The sequence below is a fragment of the Microtus oregoni genome, unplaced genomic scaffold, assembly GCF_018167655.1.
Source record: "Microtus oregoni isolate MIOR12 unplaced genomic scaffold, Mior012 000043F_ref0000047, whole genome shotgun sequence".
Taxonomy (NCBI): Eukaryota; Metazoa; Chordata; class Mammalia; order Rodentia; family Cricetidae; genus Microtus; species Microtus oregoni.
In genome coordinates, this window is record NW_024543210.1 from 2733198 (window position 1) to 2754345 (window position 21148).

Below are 21148 nucleotides of genomic sequence, written 5' to 3' on the forward strand. Positions count from 1 at the left end.
CGAAGTCTACATTTTTATTACTTATTGCCATAAAACAAAGATACAATGTATGTACAATGTTCAAAGGAAGCCATACAAAGCCACACTAGAAAGACACTTGGAACTGTGACATCTCTGGCGCACAGATACATTTTTGAAAGAGTGAAGGTGCCAAACTTAGAGCCTTACGAAGAAAAACATTCGTCCATTTATTTTCAACGTGGTACTTTTTTTTTTGAAACCAGTTTGGTACAGAACCAACAGTGTCTCTATAACAATATATAAGTTGAGCAATTAGCACAGGGAACCCAAGTACTAACTAGGGAAACTTTAATAGGCCAAAATATTGAGTAATACTTTTGTCAAAGAAAATTAGTTTCTCTCAAAACGCTTTTTTCCCCCTTCCTTATTGGTGAAGTCTGTCTTCAATAAAGAGCAGAAATAAAACCTAGACCAGCTGATGTTCTTCTGTGCTGAGCTTTGAACAATCACCCGGACACTGATAGCTTGCATTCCACACAGGGCAAGAGTCTCCCGGGACCTCTCCCCACATATGGAACACCCCACATCAGGGCCATCTGAGACTCTACCAGCTAAAGACAAGAGTTCAAACAATGGGGTTCAAAATACATAGACACTGCTTTAGACAATAAAAGCACCCTTTTTCCCTCAAAAGGAGAAGGCATCTCAACTTTTTTTTTTTAAATGATAGATTTCATAATGGTAAAGTGGATAGATACTTGTCAAGTTTCTCAGGAAGTGTTCTTCTCACCCAAGCAACCAGCCTGTCCACCTACAGCTGGGGCCACCTTTCCGTTTTGTGTCCGGCAGGCTCTCCCCTCCCTGCAGATGCCTGTCTTTCCTGCTGTGTCGAGTGAGCATCAGCAGCGAGCCAAGGAGACTCAGGACAGGTTCTATGGCCACATGAGAGCAATCTCTTTTTTTTTTCCCCCATGGATACCCGAGACCACAATTAAAAAAAAAAAGATTTTAAAAGAAGCCACATTTTACCTCTTATGCATCAAGACATTTAACACTAAGTCATTTTTATGCAGAGACACAAGAAACTAGCCACTGTTCAGAGTAGCGGTACACATCTCACATAGCTTTCAAGTAGGATAAATAAAATACTTGCCACCCTGAGAGAAATAAGGAACAGACAAAGTGCTAAGTTTAAGGATTTTTCTCCTCGTGCTATTCCACCTAAAACAGAAGCTTAATCCATGCAAGAAGTCTGGGAAGCCTGTAGCAGCATGTGTAGATGGGCAGAAACACAGACGTTGCACTTTTCCTTATGAGTTTGGTAATGTGTGCTTTTTTAACAGAAAGGCTCACCAAGGGCACCCTAACAGCACAGCCTGCACAACGCCCAAAGGCGGATGCAGTTTGCAGTAGGCCAAGTGGCTTAATTATTGTCATGTTCTACCAATGTGGAATTCTTAGATTCGACAATTTTATCAATTCAAAAGCCTTGTTGAAGGATAATGTGTAACTAGATGAAAAACTGATTCTGTAAATTAATATGAACACATAATTCCAACACTGTGATTCTAGTCAAGGTGAACTGAGAAAGCACTTCTGAGAGCTTGCCTCTCTGAGCTTAGGTGGAACCCTGGCCTCTACCACAGACTAGGAAATATGGCTTTCGGTAGACACAAAGGGGAGAATGACACAGTGTGTATGCCATTCATCAAAGGAAAGAAACACCTTGGGAGGTCCCAGCGCTGAGGGTGTTGGCTATTTGCCTAGTAGGCAGCTAGAATGTGAAAGCAAAGAGCCATTTCTATGAGGTTTAACCAACAAACACTAGCTGTTGGCACAGTAAATTGTGGAAATGTGTCAAAGGTTGTAAAGCCTTAAAAAAGGAGGCGATGCCTTCTAAAGTGTTCCTTTGATGTGAAAACCATGGTGTTACCATAGAACTACCTACTTCGTAGGCGCACAGGGTCCACTTGGGTAAGACAAGAAGACAACTAGAGTGCTTTCCTACAGCTCTGACTTTGGGACACAGTCTTACTCAGGGCTAGGCTGGGGAGGTGACAGCATGGTGACAACACTGTCATCAACCCCTGGCTTAGCCAGCAGGGCCAGAGAAGCCACCATTGTTTGAACTCCTATCTCGAGCTGAGACAGCCGAACATTACTGCCCACAGAATGGGTCAGAGGGAGCTTTGACTTTGAGAGTAGCTGATTGGTATGGCACAAACAGTACAGCTTTTCTACAGCATCCAGAAGAGAACTGACAGGCCCAACTCGGACACGCTGCTCCACAGGCTAGCGCCCATCCTGGGAGAGCAGCTCACTGGCTCTGCAGTGAGCCTCCAAGGCTTTCTCGGTGTGGGGGTCCTGAGGCAGCTCGGACTTGCGGCGCACAAGGGGACGGTCCTTCTTCGGATCTTTCTGTGCCTGGAATCACAAATGCAATGCAGTTGGCTACGCACTAGGCTGACTGAGAAGGGAGTTCGCTTCTGAGTTAGAAGTAAAAGGAAAATATGAAGCAAGCAAGGATCACAGATGTGCTGCAGCCTTGGCTGGACACAGGATATGGGCCCATTTCTTATTCGTTCACCCCAAATATCCTAAACACTATGTGATGAGTGTGAAGCCTAGTGGGCAGTTTGAAGAATCTCCAGTTCTTATAACTCTCCTAATTACTCTCTCTCTCTCTCTTTGTTTTGTTTTGTATTTTGAGACAGGGTTTCTCTGTAGCTCTGGAGCTTCACCTGGAACTAGCTCTTGTAGACCAGGCTGCCCTCAAACTCACAGAGATCCACCTGCCTCTGCTGGGTTTAAAGGTGTGCACCACCACTGCCCAGCTTGTACCCTCGTTTTTCACAGAATATCACCAATGTCACTTTATGATCATGTCTGTTACACACATTCCAGAAAGTAGACACTTTTTAGGGGAAAACAGAATGAATAGTAACAAACTATTAAACCAGTTAAGACAGCTAAAACGTCTGCAAAAAAATTCTACAAGTTTCTTACAGTAGAATTAAATGGGTCATGCAGCTAGAAAAAAAATGTACCCAGAAGTCATTTACATAAAAGCTCCCGATATCAAGTCTAGGAAATGAAAAGTAACTTTCCATTCTCTTTCTGAAGTTTAGGAACTCCACTTTACCAGGAAGATTTAGACTGTGCACACACACACATGTGCACATATGTACCTGTTTTGAGACAGGATCTCATTATGTAGCCCAGGATGGCCTTAAATTTATTATGAAGTCCATGCTGGCCTTGACCTCATGGCAATCCTTCTACCTTGGCCTCCCAAGTGCTGGGGTTTTGAGCATGAGCCAGCAGGCCCGGAGGTTTAGCTAACTGTATCTGCAAAGAACGGGGCCAGAGGGAAGAGCCTGCACTGAGCATGTCTCAGCTTAGCAGAGGCTGTGATGTTAGCACCAGCACTCTGGAACAGAACAGACCAACTCAGCTGTCCAAAGGCAATGTGCTGCGAGAAGACAGAGGCGGCCTGCAGTGCTTTCGGATCTAAGTTCCTTAACCCCAACTGTTTTCCTTTCCATCCAGTGTCTCCAACCAAAAACCACAGCATTAAAGACAGTAAACCTTTATGATGTAATCTAGGGAAAAAAGAACTACTGAAAGCCAACTATATGACAACAGAGAGAGCGTGTATGAATGGCTGCTCCGCGTGCTGATGCCTGACTCCCATATGGTGATGAAACTTGCTCCTATGCTCCGGCTGGAAACTCAAGCACCTGCCAAGCCACAAACAGAAGCCTGCATTTCAGAGTTTGGGGTCTTAGCAGGGTTCTCGGTGGATCTGCTTATGAAAACAGCAGTGGTAAGAGCTCTGGTGTCTTGTCTGACACCAGGATTATTGCTAGAGCTGTCACTTGAATCTTAGCACTCAACATGGTGAAGGAAAGTTTTTTGATTTGCCTGCCAAGAAACCAATCAGCAATCTCCATACAAACTGTCTCCAGTCCCCATACAGATTGTCACCTGTCCCCATACAGACTGTCTCCAGTTCCCATACAGATTGTCACCTATCCCCATACAGACTGTCTCCAGTTCCCATACAGATTGTCACCTATCCCCATACAGACTGTCTCCAGTTCCCATACAGACTGTCTCCAGTCCCCATACAGACTGTCACCTGTCCCCATATAGACTGTCTCCATACAGACTGTCTCCAGTCCCCATACAGACTGTCACCTGTCCCCATATAGACTGTCTCCATACAGACTGTCTCCAGTCCCCATACAGGCTCTCACCAGTACATATGCTTCTAAGAGTGTATTTATTGATTTGAGTTTTGCTACAAAACCCAGGCTGGTTTCAAATCCATGATCCTCCTGCCTCAGGCTCCCAAGTGCTGAGATTTTGGGTGTGCAACACCAAAGTTGGCACGTAAAGAGTGGTTTATTTCTTTTTTTTATTTTTATTTTTTATTTTTTTTTGAGTGGTTTGTTTCTAACCCATCAGAAATTCAGAGGTAAAATTCTACCTTGAATTTTGGGTCAATCCTAATGTAAACCAACATTTTAAAATATATGAAATATGTAATTATCTCTGACACAGGCATGCCAGAGACAAGAAATGCCTTAACGTACAGCCCATAGTCAAGGCCTTGGAGCTGGACCCAGTGAAGGTGAACCGAGGAAAAGGAAGTGACCAGAGCTTCTGGACATACACGAGGGGCCTCTCTGCTTAGCACTGCAAACAGATGCATGAAGCAGAGGATTTGACAAAGCACAAGAGGAACAACGAGAGAAAAGGAGGCAGGGAAGAATGAGACACCATGCAGATGGTGGTGTAGCATGAGCAAGATCTGGGGGAGAGGATGCGCTGGCAGCATGCAGGCAAGGGTGGGTGGATAAGGAAGCAGGAAGTGTTGCTAGAGGCCCTGTAGAGAACATGGGTTGCGTACACAATGGAGCACACCTCCTTTATCTTGGAAAGGTGTTGAGTTCAAACTTTAGAATGAAATTTGGGGTAGACACAGTCAACGTTCTTTAGTTCTGCCTTGCCCATCACGAGGTGTGATGTTATGGGAAGAAGGGAAAATACTTCATGCACGCTGTGGTGACTCATCACGCTCTGGCAGATACAAAGCCTTAAGTACACTCTATGCATTTTCCAAGGAGTACCTGCACTGCCTGCCTTCCGTCTCTACACCTTCCTGACTTGCGTGGTAGACACTGCTTTTCTCCCGACCAACTGTTAAAAATGAAAATTGTTAATATTTTCAATTATTCACATGAAGCTTACACACTCTTGCCCCTAGTCTTCAGCAGAACCATCTTATTTGCCTCTCACCCTGTCCTGACCCAACAGTCAAACCCACTTAGAGAAACATGGAATCTTGTTGGAAAAGCAGTGAAAATAAATCTGAGGGCCACAGAAAGTGTTCACATTATTGAACCCCAGACCTTAGTTTTTAGCTATAGCTTTGTTTGGTTTTTGAGCCAAGGTCTTCCCATGTAGCCTGGACTAGCCTTAAATGTATACAATCTAGCCTTGGTATCCAGAGCACTGGCACCACGGGCATGGACTACAACATCTGCTATGTGGCACATTCTTTTGCTGTCATAACTGACTGAGAATTCCAAATGTTCTCAAATGAAGAAGAGATTACCATTTCACCTGGTGGTGGTGATGCACGCCTTTAATCCCAGCACTTGGGAGGCTGAGATAGACTGATCTCTGTGAGTTTGAGGCCAGCCTGGTAACATAATGAGTTCCAGGACAACACAAAGAAACCCTGTTTCAAAAAACAGAAACAAAAACAACAAAAAAGGAGTTTATCATTTCAAACATTACCAATGAGCCCATACTTCAGAAAACCTTCATCTAGACACTGAAGACTCAGGCAACTTCATGTACTAAAGCTCTGAGGTTTAAACCACAGACATCTTGACACTGGGCAGTGTTGTCTGTTTTCAGGGTTGCTATTCTAGGTCTTCTGAATTTCCACGGAAATTTTTATTCCTTTTCCGAGGCAGGCTCTTTAGTGTTGCCCAGAAGCCTTCAAGCTTGAGATCCTCCTGCTCTGTCTTTGCGCCATACAATTTCAGAACTGGTTGGGTTTTGAGCCCGGGTTGACCTCTGAACATGCTCCAGGATGTACCACCTTGAAGGGTTTATGATGTGTGGGAACCACCCAGGCTTTTGTACACACTAGGCAAACACTCTACCCACTGAGGTATATCTCCGCTTGTCAGTTTCTGAAGGGGGAAAAAAAAAAAAAAACAACAACAACAACAAAAAACTGCTGGGATTCTAGTGGAGAAATTAATTTGGAGAGAACTAACTTCCCTGTGCACGGTATCTTCTGACTCAGGAGCATGAGCCATAGAACTCAAAAATAAGGTGGAGGACCGACTTTGTAAGAATGTCAATCACACAGAAAACAACTAGATGATGTAATTTTAAGAGTCACAGAAACAGACAGCCACAGGAGCCTCTCAGAGCCACCTGCCAAGGCTGCTGAGAATGCCCAACTGGTTTTACCAAAAGGGTACCTGTCACTACAGTGGATAACAGCTGGGAGGCTCCATGGTCCCAGGGCTAACAATGTCAGAGACTTTTGAAGGCGTTTTTGCTTGAGGAGTATGATGAATTTGGTGTGTTCTTGATCCAGTTGCTGATCTTGTAAAGCACACGGTGTAAGTTATAGTGAATTGTGACCAAAGCTGAAGGATGTACCAGAAGAAAAATTCCTCTGAACTTTCATGTACTCATTGTGCAGTAAATGGCTTACAAGCCTTCAACTTCTTCTAAACTTTATATGGCCCAAGTAGAAGCCCTGTCTCAACCCCCCCCCCCCCAAAAAAAGAGAAAGAAGTCACCAAATCCCAGAGGAACATGGGCATCTCAGATAAGCATTCAGCTGGATTGCCATTGACAAATTCAGGGATGCAAAATCAAAGTGAAAATAAAAAAATGTGACCTTAATTCCTTTCAAAGTTACAAAGAAATCATACAGGAAAGCTAGTGCCTACAGGTAGAACACAGAAAATACATAGGTTTTCTTCCTTTTCTAATCATCCCTCTTCCCTCTCCCTCACTCTTCCTTTTTCTCCGAGAGGTGAGTCTCTCTAGTGACCCAGACTGGCCTTGAACTCACAATTCCCCTGCCTTGTCCTCTCAAGTGCTGGGATTATGAGCCTGAGTAAAATAGGCCCAGTTGAATTCTTTTTTGCTGTTGTCTGTTTGTTTTCAAGACAGGGTTTCTCTGTTTATCTTTGGCTGTCCTGGAACTCACTCTGTAGACCAGGCTGGTCTAGAACTCACAGAAATCTGCCTGCCTCTGCCTCCTGAGTGCTGGGATTAAAGGCGTGCGCCACCATGCCTGGTCCAGTTGAATTCTTGATGAGATCTATTCATTGCCAAGAATAACCACTATAATAAGGAAAGTGTAGAATTCAAATAATTCCTGATTTTTTCCATTGCATTTTTAGTTCTTTCATGTTTGGCTGAGCAGAAAGAACTATTCATTCGCCTATTTAAACAAACTTTAATTTAAGTCAAGGGGCTGAGGATGAACATGGATTCCCATGACAAGTGTGACTTCCAATTGGGCAACCATGTTGCTATGGTGAAAAGAAATGGCCACAGGCACTTCTGCTTATGGTATTGATATACAAGCCGCAGCTTTTCTGGGCCCCGTCACCAGTAATCATGAAGAGATGTTGCCGCACCCTCTCTTCAGGCCAGGTCTTGAAGTGCTTCTGTGTGCTACCCTGGGGTCACAGCCCAGTTCAGAAGGTTCCATGTCTGGTGTTCTGAAGACATGTGTGGTTGGGACTGATGGGGGCTCAGCTAGCTAGATTGCTCACTCTTAGTAATGCCTCATGCTATCGTATCAGGTGGGGATTTACTGGAACCAAACAAAACAGATTAGAGAACCCTTCTGTTTATTTAACTGCACTCCAATAGACATCATGAGCAGTAAGCGGCAATAAGGTTCCCTTCTACATTCCAGAATCTGAGTGCTAATATCTAGGGATCCTATCATTGGTCAAAGGGGGCTAAAATTCACAAGTCAGAATAATCAACACCTCTAGATCCATTCAAAGCATTGTTTACATTCGCCTGGAACAGGGAGCATGCCCAGACGAATGCAGACTCTTAGGACCTGCAGAGGAATTCAGTGGATAACCCTCCTTAAAACCTTTCTGCGTGTGTTCTCAATTTGACAGAAAGAGATCTCTGGATCAGAACTGCTCTAAGCGGTTGCATGGAGTTGCAGTTACTGGAATCGCTGCTGGCACAGTCCTGGCTGCCACAGGGGCTTTGGTTCCTGGTTGAGGCTAAGCTTCCCCATTTGGTGTCCTGGGAGATGAGGAGTGTTAACACCTGCTATGAAGAACTAAAGGAAGTGTCTCTGAGCCAGAGCAGAAGTGAGAGGGCTGCAAAGGGAAAAAGTGAATGGCAAGATGCTATTGCAAAGCTTCAGATTTTGCTCACGCTCATATAACATGTAGTTAGGAGTTGGGTTTCTGTTACTAAGGTAAATGAAGCAACAAATTGCAGACACCCACTTACTTGTTAACTTTTCTAGCAATCTGATCATTCAGATCTACAGATGTTTCCTAACAGGTGACTACATTTCCCTTTATAGCATTAGCTTAGCGGAACGTGACGGACCCGTCAAGCACATCTGTAGCGGGCACAGCCCTGCTGAGCTCAATGCACTTTTACCTGACGAGTCTCGTCGCTCACTGTCTTTCTCAGCATCTGCACATCTTCAAACTGAGGCCCATCTGTCTCCATTGCCACCGGAATGCTCATGGCGCTGGCTTGACTATACACTGCATACTGCAATGCAAAGTATGGAGTCACTCTCTGTTAGGTGCCGGGTCTGAACTTAGGGCCCTCATACTGCAGGGGTCGCTTGCCCACTGTCCTTCCCTGTGGCCCTCTCCCACAAGAAGCCATGTGGTAGGAGACAAGCTTGTCCACTGATGAAGCCTGTGGGCTGCTGCCTGTTGGATGCTGGAAAGGGGCTCACCCTCCTTCAGGCGAGGCTATGGGAATGACCCTCTGCTGGCCCCAAGATCACTTCTACATCTTCCTAAGTTCACCTCAAACCAGTCAGCCCACAGCCCTCCTGCATCTCTGGAGCCAACACACTGAAGGGGCACTGCCCACAGCAAATGGCCACTTCTCACCCCGTTCTCTGCACACAGCCTGTCAATCCCTCTCCACCCCCAGCTCTCTTCCCTTCTTCACATCCACCCTGGGGCAGCTGCCCCAAATCCTCCTTCATTCCACAGTATTTTCTTAATATCTCAAACCTTTCAATATATCCCGATATCCTGCTTGTCACTAAAAACTAACGCAGCCTGGATTTTTGCTGATCCCTCTAACCTGACACCCTGTGCCCCTGGAATCAGGCCGGCTCTGCCTTGGGGCCCTGTGCTCAGCTTTCCTACCTCTCCACTTCCTTGTGTTCTGGGTGCATCAGGCAGGTTGTAATGGCAGATGGCCCCCACCCTGGCCCCAGTGACTTCAGGCTTTGTGAGCAGAGGGATGTAGCCCACAGCTTGTTAGCTGCTGGCACCTGTTCTCCCTGTGTGGTCAGCCGGGGTGGCGGGGACAGTCAGTGTCTGTTGCAGGTTGGAGGTTATGCTCAGTTCTTCCTTTGCTACGTATGTGCTGCCAAGAAGCCCAAAGCCTGGAGGATGCTGGGTCCCGTGTCCCAGCCATGGCCACCCACATACTTGGTCTCAGCCACCCCTTTGGCTAGCAGCTCTGTTCAGGCCTGTCTGGCTCCTGCTCTTTCTCTAATAAGCCACCTCCTGGACACCAACCACATGTCCGCTTTACCCTCCAGGCCCTGTACTTGTAACCACACTTGGCACTCCAGTTTCTTCTTACAACCGCAGAGCCCTCCTGCCCTTCGTGCTACCTGCTCTGCTCAGTAGGCCCCTTCACACACTCCTGAGAAGCAGCCCCCTGTGAGCCTGGCCCTTCCGGCACACCATCCTGTTGCTGACTGAACTGCAAGTCCGCCTGGGCCACTGTGCTCCTTACATACATTTGGAAGGATAAAGGCAGATGGCTTCTGCCCTCTCTCCAGTCTTATCACAGCTCCCTCAAGGCCGACCCTGAGTTTCTCTAATACCTTCTGACTTGCCTAGGTCTTGGGCCCTTGCCTCAAATGCAGACTGTGTGACAACTGTAGAGTCAGGACTTCCTGTTACCCCCGGGCTAGACCTCATCCAATACCAGTGCCATTTCTTTCTGAACCTCCCCACAGACACGAGCCACACCTGCCTCTGCAGTCTAGAGCAGTCCTGTCCTTGGTTGTGTGCTATGCTCTGGGTGCACCGGCCACCTTATGCACCCTATGCTTGTAGATGCCAGGCTGTTTTTGGCTCTTATGTTTCTATCACTGGCAATTTCCATAATTTGATTCAGGATACATGGCACCTTGTCCTCAAGGCGCTCAGAGTCAGGTGGAGAGGAAGAGAAAGTGATGGAAGTCTACATGACACACTAACTGGGGGCCGAGCTAAAGCAGAGGCTTCATCTTGATACTCCAGGATAAAGCCAGTGTTTCCCACAGAAGTTGCATGAGCTGTGGAAAGGATTCTGTGCTCATGGGCTGTGCTGGTTCACAGCAGATGAAGCTCACTCCCAGTAAGCACAGGCAGGCTTTCCACAAAGACCACAGGAACTCAAGAGGCAGCAGCTCACGGAGGATGAGAATGCACAGGCCTCCATAGAAGGCAGATGACCTGAGGCACAATCCCCTGTCAGTGGCCCAGCTGGGGGCGGCGGGGGACGAGCAGTAAGATGTTCTAGAGTCTATCTGGTGGATTAAAATAAACACACCATTGCTGGAAATGACCGGTGTTTTGGAATTCCACCCAAAGCATATGGCATGGGAAACCCAAAACAATGTCTTTTAAGCCACAGCTTCCAGATTCCTTCTCCACCAGCCTGCCTGGGCATTTCACATCTCTGGGTAGATGAGACATTTGCTTGGCCTGCACAAGCAAGGGGTTGCTTTGGGAAGCCAGTGAACACACTGAATTGCTGGAAACCTTCCTTTGGATGGTGAAGCTGCATGTTCACTCTCACCAGGGTTGATATGAAAACTGCTTAAGAACTCACATATCCAACACCACACTGAACCCTGTAATAACAAGTACTGACTGGAAATTAGTTAGTACTAACTTTTCTCTCAGGAGAGTGAGTTCTAAGGCTACACTTTCAGCTCTGAGGTCTTAGCACATGAAGTATTTTCCACTTCAGAAACACTGTGTCATGGGGCTGGGCATGTGGACAAGACTCTTGAGGACTGTCACAGATGGTTCCACATAGAGATGGGGGTGAGGACAGTGGGAAGGAGGTCACCACAGCTTCAATGCCAAACCCACCACAGACAGTTTAAAGAGTCATCAAAAGGAATAAACCAGGAACCTTTGCTGCAAGGCAGCGGTGACCCCAGGCCACATGCTGACACAACAACCAGCTCTTAGTTTGTATGAAGAAGTTTTAGGCAGTTTTTTTTTTTCAACAGATTATTTCCATATTCTAGACAAAGCACACTTTCCAAGGGTCTTCACTCCTTAGCTAAATAAAACCTTCCAAACAAACCAAGATCCCCAGGGCAATGTCAGCAAGGCTGAACACCTAAGCCTGTCCACGTATGCTTTTTCCACGTTTTACAACTATCAGTACTTCAACCTCAATTTCAACATAAACCTAACCCATAAACGCAGATCTCTAGAATTAAGCTACAGGCCTCAGAAGAACTTCTCTGCAGCATGGACAGCAAGGCTGGGAAATGCGGCTATTTGTCCAGGTGGAACCACAAACCCGTACCAGACTGCCATTAAGTCTCTTTTCATTGACGGATGCAGGTCAGCATGTTGCTTTAGGAAAGTACACACTGTTATCTTCATGGATCGTTTTTATTAAATGACAAAGATTAAAAAACCCACGTCCAACTTAGATAATAATTTATACACACTTCTCACCAAAAAGAAATACACGGTTAAGTAAAACATTTTCTTCCCTGGAGAGCTGAGAGAAGCCTGAGAGATCTTAGCGTGGAAGGTCAGACATTTCATCAAGTGACCGATAGAACCAGACACACACAGAGCAAGGAGAAACACCCCGGTATCACCGATCACTCAGTCCGGCAGACATAACATCAGGGGACCACAACTGCAAAGCTGTCCCAAGCTCTGGCAGCCTAAGAGCTAACAGTGGATGGAGGCTGCTGACCATTTGTGCCTCGCTTCACCTGGCGAGAACATACGGGCATCAGCTAGGGTAGAGGAAAGGTTAGTGTGAGCAGGGCGGAAGTCAGTTAGTTTATCAGCATACTTCATCTGTTTCAAATATGAAAATAAAAAAGAGAAATATGGTTCAAGTGACAGCATTTATGACATCTGAGCAAGAAAGGACATTACAGTTTTAAGAGGTTACATCCTGATTTTCTTTTTACCACATCATATCTTACTTTTAAAAAGAAGAGAAAAAAGTCAATTTTGTGGTAAAAATTCTGTGTGGCAAATAAGTACTTATACAAGAGGAAGGTTACAAAGTTGGAAAGTGTTTTATTGTGGACATTTGCACATACAGTGTTAGTGACGATGGCCTCCCCTCCTGGGGTGGGGCTAGATCCTATTTCACCAAACATTCAAGCAACGCCTCAACACTCCCGTGTTACTCTCTTTTTTAGTACCTGGGGATTCGCTTTGGCTAGATTTTCTATTTTAACCCATGCTTCTTCTCGCTCTTTCATTTTTAGCTTCTCTCTGAAAAACAGTAAAACGTCATTTGCATTAGAGAAGACTTGCATTCAGGCAGGATAGGGGTGAAAGCTTGGAGATGTTAGCAACACCACCACGTTTTCCAGGGCCTTTCTGGTCTTATTCCATGTCTTTTACTGTGGCTCTCAACAATGTGGCATGAAAGAAACCAAACCTAAAAACTGGCCAAGAGTTAGAATAAAGATTTTAAAAAGTAAAAAAGTTAAATATTAAACAAGAATTTAAAACACTCCCTATCTCCTGCAAGTAGGTCCAATGTTCCTAGCCTGACTGGCTGGCTGTTTTCATACCCACTGGCAGGCAGGTCTGCAGAAGAGCCAAGGAAGCCAAAGCCAGCACCCCAGCGGTGACAGGATCCCAAGGGAGACCAGGGTTGCTTCTGACACCATCATTAGAGGCACTGGATTTAGGCCACTGTTTTTGAGGCAAAAAAAGAAAAAAAAAAGCTACCACAGACAACTTCTGGAGCACTGTGACTCTCTTCGGAGTGGAGGAGGGGACACCGGAGAGCTCCTTCTTAGACACTTACATCACACTGACTTTAGCCCATGTGCACTCCGCCCTCGAGGGCTGAGTCCTGGTCTGGTGTAGCCCTGCTACCCTGTGCTTCACTCCACCCAGCCTGTGATGGCATTCACTTCTGTATCATCAGACACCCAAACAGAGCCTGATATGCAGCCAAGACTCAAGACTCACACATCATCTGAGGAACAAAGAAATGGTGGTTGGCTAGACAGACACCTGTAGTTTCTCCACCTTAGTCACTTTTAAGTGTCAAGCAGAGCTAAAATCTGCCAGCAGTTCACACTGGGTTTGGAAGGCTGTTTTTTTTTTTTTTTTTTTCTTTTTCTTCAAAAGGACAAGGTCTCACTATATAGCTAAGGTGACCTTGAACCTTATAGTACTCTTCCTGCCTCAGCCTCCCGAATGTTGGGGTAATGGACTTGTGTTGCCACGTCTGGCCTGAAAAGTGACTTGTTTAAGTAAATAAATAAGATGCATTATTATTACTTGGGTGTGAGTAGGTACCTGCAAGCCCTGAGTGGGGAAACAGACGGAGTCAGAACTAGCAGCTTGTAGTAGAACATGGCATGAGTGTGGAGGTCAGAGGACAACGCTGTGGAGTCTACGCTCTCCTGTTTTCACACAGGTTCTGAGCTCAAGTTATCAGACATAAGGAACTGAGCCATCCTGCCAGCCAGTCATTCCTAATCAGCCACATGACCATATGCCCAGCCTAGGGACAGAGCACCTGGACATCTAGGCAGTCTCTGCGAAGTCCTCAGGTGCACAGAAGCAGTACCATGAAAAAGGCCAAGGCAACTCAGCTAGTGGAAGGGTGCGGACCCTGGTGCTATAGACACACACTCTTTGGTAATAGGCCACCATCAACCTTTACCTTGCTTCCTAAATAAGAGCACAACAGGGTTTCTTTTTAAAAGCTCAAAATGAAGAATAACTCTGTAGGACAAACAATGGTGGTGACAGACAATGGTGGTGGAATATTAAGGAGTATGGAAAACAACCTGGGCAAGGAGCACTTACTTCAGTTTCTCTGCTTTGAACTGCTGGGTACAGTCATCAAAGAGTTTTTGGTTCATCTCCATGAAGAGTTTCAGGGCGTTGTATATCAAGCCGTGTATTGTCCTGCAGAGTGAAGGCCACAGTGAAATGCCAACACTGGACCCTTCTCATCCCTCTCCTACCTCCTGCCATTTCCCCTTCCCCTCTAAACCGCCAAGTCTCCCTTATTTCTGAAGTCCTACCCACAACAAGTTCACTAGGTTCTAATACAAGCTGCTAGCTCTTTCTCTGTCTGTTTTTCCAGTCAGGGCCTGTAGGCACCTGCCCAGCCAGGAAGGTCACCTTCCTGGTAACAGCAGCCAAAGTCACTTTACCTGGAGACTGAATAGAAAAAAGAATTACAGGTAAATTATTCAGATGGCAGCAACAGGAGACTGACTGTATTTACGGTGCTCCACAGAGGAAAGGAAAGCTCCGGGGTTCACATCTGGCTAACCCTGAGTGTGCAGCTCAGCATCCAACACATCTGGCATCCAGATGGAGCGCCTTGCAAGGCACCAAGATCTTTCACTGGGGGAGCTAATTTTTTTTGCCCTCATGAAATGAAACGAAAGGGAGGAGACAGAACACTCCTCAGTCACATAATGTCCACAGCAGGGCAGCCCTGGAGTTTAACCCATGGGCTCCCCGATGTGTTGTGGGACTTAAAGGAGTAACGTGCCCTACCATGTTCTGGCAGGACTGATCCTATGAAATTTGCAGTAGCATCCAAGCTCCCCTGGAGGCTCTAGGAGAGGCCTGGAAGGTGCTACTGTTGAGACCAGCAGGGAACTGGGTGCAGACAAACAGGCTCTTGTACTGGCTTGGCATGGGGTAAGGAGGCCAACGACAGGGCAGACAATGCACACTGCTGCTTAACTTAAAGAGTCACGAAGAAAACTGATGTTCATTATGAAAGCTGATGGTGAGTTTAGATTTCAGCTCTAACTGGCATGTGCTACTTAAAAAACGGGAAGCGGATGGGCTGCCAGTTCCTACTTGTTCCAGTGGGTCTTCGAGTTGCGGTACAGGGATGGAAACATGATGGGCAGGATCTTCGCTGCGTTGTCACTAATTAAACTCATGATATACTCATTGTTCCAGTAATACAGCGCCCGCTCGGCCACCTGGAAGAAGGGGCAGAAATGTGGGTCATCTGCACAAAGACAGGAGACAGGCTTTCTTACTGTTAAACTTGTGAGTAGAGTAAGCTATACTGGACCAGAAATTTCCATCAATTCTAAATAGCCTAGATTGTGGTGTTGAACAGTCAATGAAGAGGCAAAAGATAACTTACATATCAAGAAGTCAACACTGTCGTTCACTTTTCCAATTACTCCATAAACATTCATATGAGACCCCAGGGTGGCTGCCACACTAAGTCCAACGTGTGTGTGCGTGAATGCATTAAGTCTGTAGTGCATGTGTGTGAGCACATGTGCGCGCGCGCGCACACACACACACATACACACACACGCCACTGGGTGTCTTCCAAGTTGCTCTCCACTTTATTTTTTGAGACAGGGTCTCTCACTAAACTTGGAGCTCCCCAACTTGGCAAGGCTGGCTGGCAACACCCTCCTATTTCTAGCCCCTCAGTGCTGTGATAATAGGTGTGGTTAGATGATCCAATCTCAGGTCCTCAAGTTTGTGACAATGATAGTCAGAGGCAAGAGGGCTGTCTGTCAGCATGGAGGCTGTATCTAAGGTAGATCCTGTGTCAGTCAGAGGGACAGCAGTTGCCAGGGCTGCAGAGCTGTATCACGGGGTCTGTGAGCCAGCCGGCTCTCATTTTGGGTAAATTGGGGAGCCAGTGTGTGGGGGGTCTTTAATATTAGTTACCACTAGTTCCCATTACAGAGAGCAAGAAAGCTAGGATAAGCACTCACATCCCTCCATCCAGATATGCTGTTGTCCATGCCTCTGCCCTGACTGCTGACAAGCACACACAAGAACCAGACTTCACAAAGCCACCAGGGCATGTGGTCAGTGCTGTCCAGCACACAGTCCTCTAGGCAGAGCTGTAAGTGCTCCGTAAGCTCAGCCAGAGTGCAGTGTACTGGCCACGCTCAGAAGCTCAGGAGGAGCAGGACTACAGTTCTGCCACCAGAAGCCTTGAGTGAGTAGGTGGGGCAGGAAGAGGCAGCTGTGGAGGGTTCATGAGGAAGTGAGGAGAGGTGAGCTTTGTAAATGGGAACGAAAAGGCACATATAGAAATAGAGAACACGTAAAATAGATGGGGAAGACTTGTGACCAAGCTTAATGACCTTAGTCATATCTGGAACCGACACGGTAGAAGACAACCAACTCTCCCACTTACATTCTGTGGCACACGCTTCTCTCCATCCATGCCCATAACAAAATATAAAACATACATGTGCACACGCATACACACAGTTTTGGGATGTCTCACTATTGCTCATGCTGAGTCTCTTGCCTGAGCCTTTCATGTGCTGGGAAAAAAGGTGTGCACCACCCTGAATGGCAGATAATTCTTGTTTCAGAGTTCAAGACTTTCTCTGCTTTCATTTTTTTTTTCTTAAACCACGTAGGTCAGGCAAACTCAAGTTTATAAACTTTCCACCTTGGCCTCCCAAGTGTGAGGATTATAGGTGTACCATCATGTCTGATTATTATTATTATTATTATTTTTTACAAAATTACATTTATCTATTACGTGTGTATATGTCTGTGGTATGGCATAACTGTAGCCCATAAGACAATATGGAGGGGTTGGTTCTCTCCCTTCACTATGTGGGTCCTAGGGATCAAATTGATTGCCAGGTTTGGTGGCAAGCACCTTTCCCTGCTGAGCCATCTTGCCGGCTCTGTATTTTAATTTACTGTATGTGCGTATACACGAGAGCATGTGCTATGATGTGTATGGAGGGTAAAGGCTAACTCTGAGTCCACTCTCTTCCCCACTGTCAGTCACATGGGTTCTGATATTGAAGTCAGGCCACCAGGCTTGCAAGGCAAGCTCCTTTACTGGATAGGCCATCTTGCTGGCCTCAACACCTTCTCTTTCTTTCCTTTATTTTTGAGACGGGGGGAGGGAGGGGCTCTGTGTTGCCCTGACTGGCCTAGGGCTCGACATATAGCCCAGGCTGGCTTTGAACTCATAGAGACGAGAGAGAACACTTATCTATCAATAAATATTTTGATATAATATTTCAAGACTGCACAGTAGAAAACAGAAGACAGGGTACTTAAAGGCTCAAATTATAAATTCTGTTTTAGCTTTTAACACAATTTTTTTTTTCTCCTTGAGAAACAGTAGTCTGGAACTTGTGACCCTCCTGCCTCAGTTCAGGGATTAACTACTGCACTTAGTTGTTTGAAACGAGCTCTGGCAGTTTGGTTAAAGAGAACTTTCAGTTTACTCTGCCATGTTTCCAATAATGTCAATCTCCCGGCTCAGTGGCAGCACATGCACACTCAGGACCTCTGCGTGTTCTCCCCAGTCCAACAGTACTGCGCATGCACACTCAGGACCTCTGCATGTTCTCCCCAGTCCAACAGTACTGTGCATGCACACTCAGGACCTCTGCATGTTCTCCCCAGTCCAACAGTACTGTGCATGCACACTCAGGACCTCTGCATGTTCTCCCCAGTTCAACAGTACTGCCACTGTACTACCGGGTGCTGGCTTTTGACCAAGGTGGCACAGTACTCCATTTCAGATTTCCTCAACGCACAACTCACTCTGTCCTGTCTACTCATCTTCAGAGTTGCTTTGTACCAACACATGTATCCACATGTACTTTTGACTTTATTGATTTTATGTGTGTGTGGTCAGAGGACAACTCTGGGGAGTTGGTTCTCTCTTTTCATCATGTAGAGCCCAGGTATTGAACTCAGATTATCCGGCTTGGCAACAGGCACCTTGATCTGCTGAGCCATTTCACTGGCCCCTTTCTATTTTTCATAACAAGTTGGAGTCCAGAGTTGACTGACTCCAAAAATGTTGTCTCTTCTACAGTCACCATTTCCCTGCTTGAGGTGCAGGAAAAACTCCACCAAGGAAAGCTACCAAGATGGCCAGGCGAGGTGGGGGTGTGTGTGAAAAAAATTGCATAGAAAAAAACATCTAGATATTAAGAAAGAACTAGCCACATGTTTCTGGAAGATTCTAGAATGTACATGGTATTGACCTGGGTCTATCAAGAAAGCAGAAATGGGGGGCTGGAGAGATGGCTCAGAGGTTAAGAGCATTGCCTGCTCTTCCAAAGGTCCTGAGTTCAATTCCCGGCAACCACATGGTGGCTCACAACCATCTGTAATGGGGTCTGGTGCCCTCTTCTGGCCTGCAGGCATACACACAGACAGAATATTGTATACATAATAAATAAATAAATAAATAAATAAAGAAAGAAATATTAAAAAAAAAAAAAAGAAAGCAGAAATGGGGGAGGCCCCTACAAGGAAGAGCAAAGTGTCTTGGCAGTGAATGAGGGATGCTAGGCTGGTTACCAGTGGAAAATGAGGGTGGCCAAACCCTGCAATCCTTCAGTTGCAATCACCAGCAGAGGTGCCTGTGTATCTCTGGAGCAGACTGTCTTGGTGTCTGACAGGACTGCTTATGGGAGAAATGGCCCCTGTGCACAGCTGGGGTGAGCAGGCCCGAATCACTCAACTGTGCCCCACTAAACAAAGTCAATGCCTTGCATACGACCTTCCCATCCATGGGCTTTCTTCCTACATGAAAACTTTATGGTAGCATGCACCAGTAATCTTAACACTTGGAAATCTGAGGCAGGAGGATGAGTTTGAGGTCAGTTTGGGCTACAAAGTAAGAGTCTGTCTCAAAAGATTTAAAAAGCTACCAATAGCATATACAGATATGTATATAAAACCTGTGGCGTCTAATCAGTGTTGCCCACATGCACATGAGTAGAAGGCTGTCCAATGTGGTAGCAATAACCTCCTTGAGAAAGCTGACTCTTCTTCCAGCAGCTGTTGACTATCTGCAACCTTTCAACTATAAGTGGGGCCTCGTGAACCACGCCTCCACCCATATTGGAATATTGGCTATATTGGCCCTGGCAGGACTTGTGTGGCAACCACAGCTTGTCCAGACACACTGTTCCAAGCAGGCGTCCCTGTCCTCTGACTCCTACAATCTTCCCACCTCTTCTGTGACATTCCCTGAGCCCTGGAGGAAGGTGATACAATATGGATATGACAGCAAGCACCCCAGTCACTTATTCTCTGCACTTTGATCAATTGTGGTTTTGTGTTAGCCTCTGTCCACTGCAAAAAGCAGCTTCTTTGATGAAGGTGTGAGCTGGGCTGACCTAAGGATATAAGGCTAAGTATTTAGAAGCCAGCTAAATACTATCAGTTTAACAAAGTGATAGTAGTATGTTCTACCCTATGGTCAATGGTTTCTGGGAGAAGTATTGTCTCCCTGTGTAGAGATATTCCAATTAAACTCTATATCCCCTGCCTCCAACACCTCTTATAAACTAGGTTTCCATATATTTAGGCATTTTTCTGTCACTGGGGAGGTTCAGGTTCCCAAACAGTCCTGGTGTCTCTCTGACTCTTCCTGGCGTTTGGACAACTGTACCTTGGCTGGTGGCCTGAGGTGGGGATGGGGAGATCCAGATAGTCTTAAACATTGGTGCTCCTTTGTAAAAACTGCTCACTCCAAGCTTTGGAAACAGAATTTTCCTGTTCTAGTTCAAATAAAAAATGCCCACGGATGTCTACAGTAACAGTAGCTCAGCTGTGTGCAACAGGAAAGCCTGTATTAGAGGTTCTTCTACAGCAGAAGCAAACCTGGCCTTTCTGCATGGTGGCTGGTGGCTACCACACTCCCCAAGCAGAGCTATTGGGCTTTCTTGTCTCAGTGTTGCTGGTCCCAATGATTCCTAACTTGGTCCTAACTCTTTCCTAACTCGGCAAAGGCTCTGGTCCCTTCATGAAGTCCCGAGTGCTCAGCTGCATGGTGCCTAAGTGGTTATGGCTTCCAGGATCACCAGCTTCCTGGAGCCCAAGGTTCTGCTGATTGTTACATCTTTACTATGCTGGTAATGAACATACCATACACAGCAGCTGGAAGGGGAGGAAAGCCAAGGAGCTAGGAGAACTCAAGAGTAGAAAGTGAATGACGCACTCGGGAGTTCGAGGCCAGCCTGGTCTACAAGAGTTAGTTCCAGGACAGGCACAAAAAACTACAGAGAAACCCTGTCTCGAAAAAATAAAAAAACAAAACAAAACAAAACAAAACAAAAAACCAAGAAAGTGAATGACGGACACTAGCCTACCAGCAGGATTATGGTAGTAAGAAAAATCAGAATACTATTTTTTAAAAGATGTAAGGAGATATAAACTTATGTGCCAGAAAAGAAGCATATGAAGAGGGAGATTTTCAGAGTTGAAGATTTTTATTGTTGAGTTATTCCCATGATTTTGACAACTCAATTATAATAAACAGGGCCCTATGAACCCCACAGCATGTCACACTTGGATGCCGAGCTTTATAGACAATGCTGCCAATCAGGCTTGCTAAGAATATATTTTCAGTGATGAGAACATGAGTCAGAATTGAAACTACACAAAACTAAAATGTTATTTTTTTTGCGGGGGGGCGGCACAGGGTCTCTCTATAGCCCAGGCTGATCTCAACTTGTAGCAATTCTCCTGCCTTATCTTCCCAAGTACTGGGATGACTGGAACAAGTCGACCTGCCTGGCTCAAATTTAAACATCTAATTTTGAAGTACATATCAAGTAAAAAAAAAAAATTGAATTTCACCCTTAAATCACAGCAGAACCAGGGTATAAGCAGCTTCATACCAAGAATGTCATTTAACAGGTGCACCTGACCCATCACCC

The 21148-nt window shown here is 45.9% G+C and overlaps 1 protein-coding gene across 10 annotated transcripts in view; it reads right to left on the reverse strand.

Moving 5' to 3' along the window:
* The window catches only part of Ppp2r5c (protein phosphatase 2 regulatory subunit B'gamma), a 134342-nt gene continuing 113194 nt past the window's right edge, over positions 1-21148 (reverse strand). For 4 of the 10 annotated variants that reach the window (XM_041633320.1, XM_041633319.1, XM_041633328.1 and 1 more), the window contains 5 exons: positions 15306-15433; positions 14289-14390; positions 12656-12728; positions 8653-8769; positions 1-2385 (listed from right to left, as the gene is read on the reverse strand). In XM_041633320.1, coding sequence (XP_041489254.1) covers positions 2254-2385; positions 8653-8769; positions 12656-12728; positions 14289-14390; positions 15306-15433 — 552 coding nt within the window. In that variant the 3' untranslated portion in view covers positions 1-2253. Of the gene's footprint in view, positions 2386-5096; positions 5167-8110; positions 8112-8646; positions 8770-11863; positions 12236-12655; positions 12729-14288; positions 14391-15305; positions 15434-21148 lie in introns of those variants that run through there. The other 6 variants (XM_041633321.1, XM_041633325.1, XM_041633322.1 and 3 more) reach the window with 4 other exon arrangements.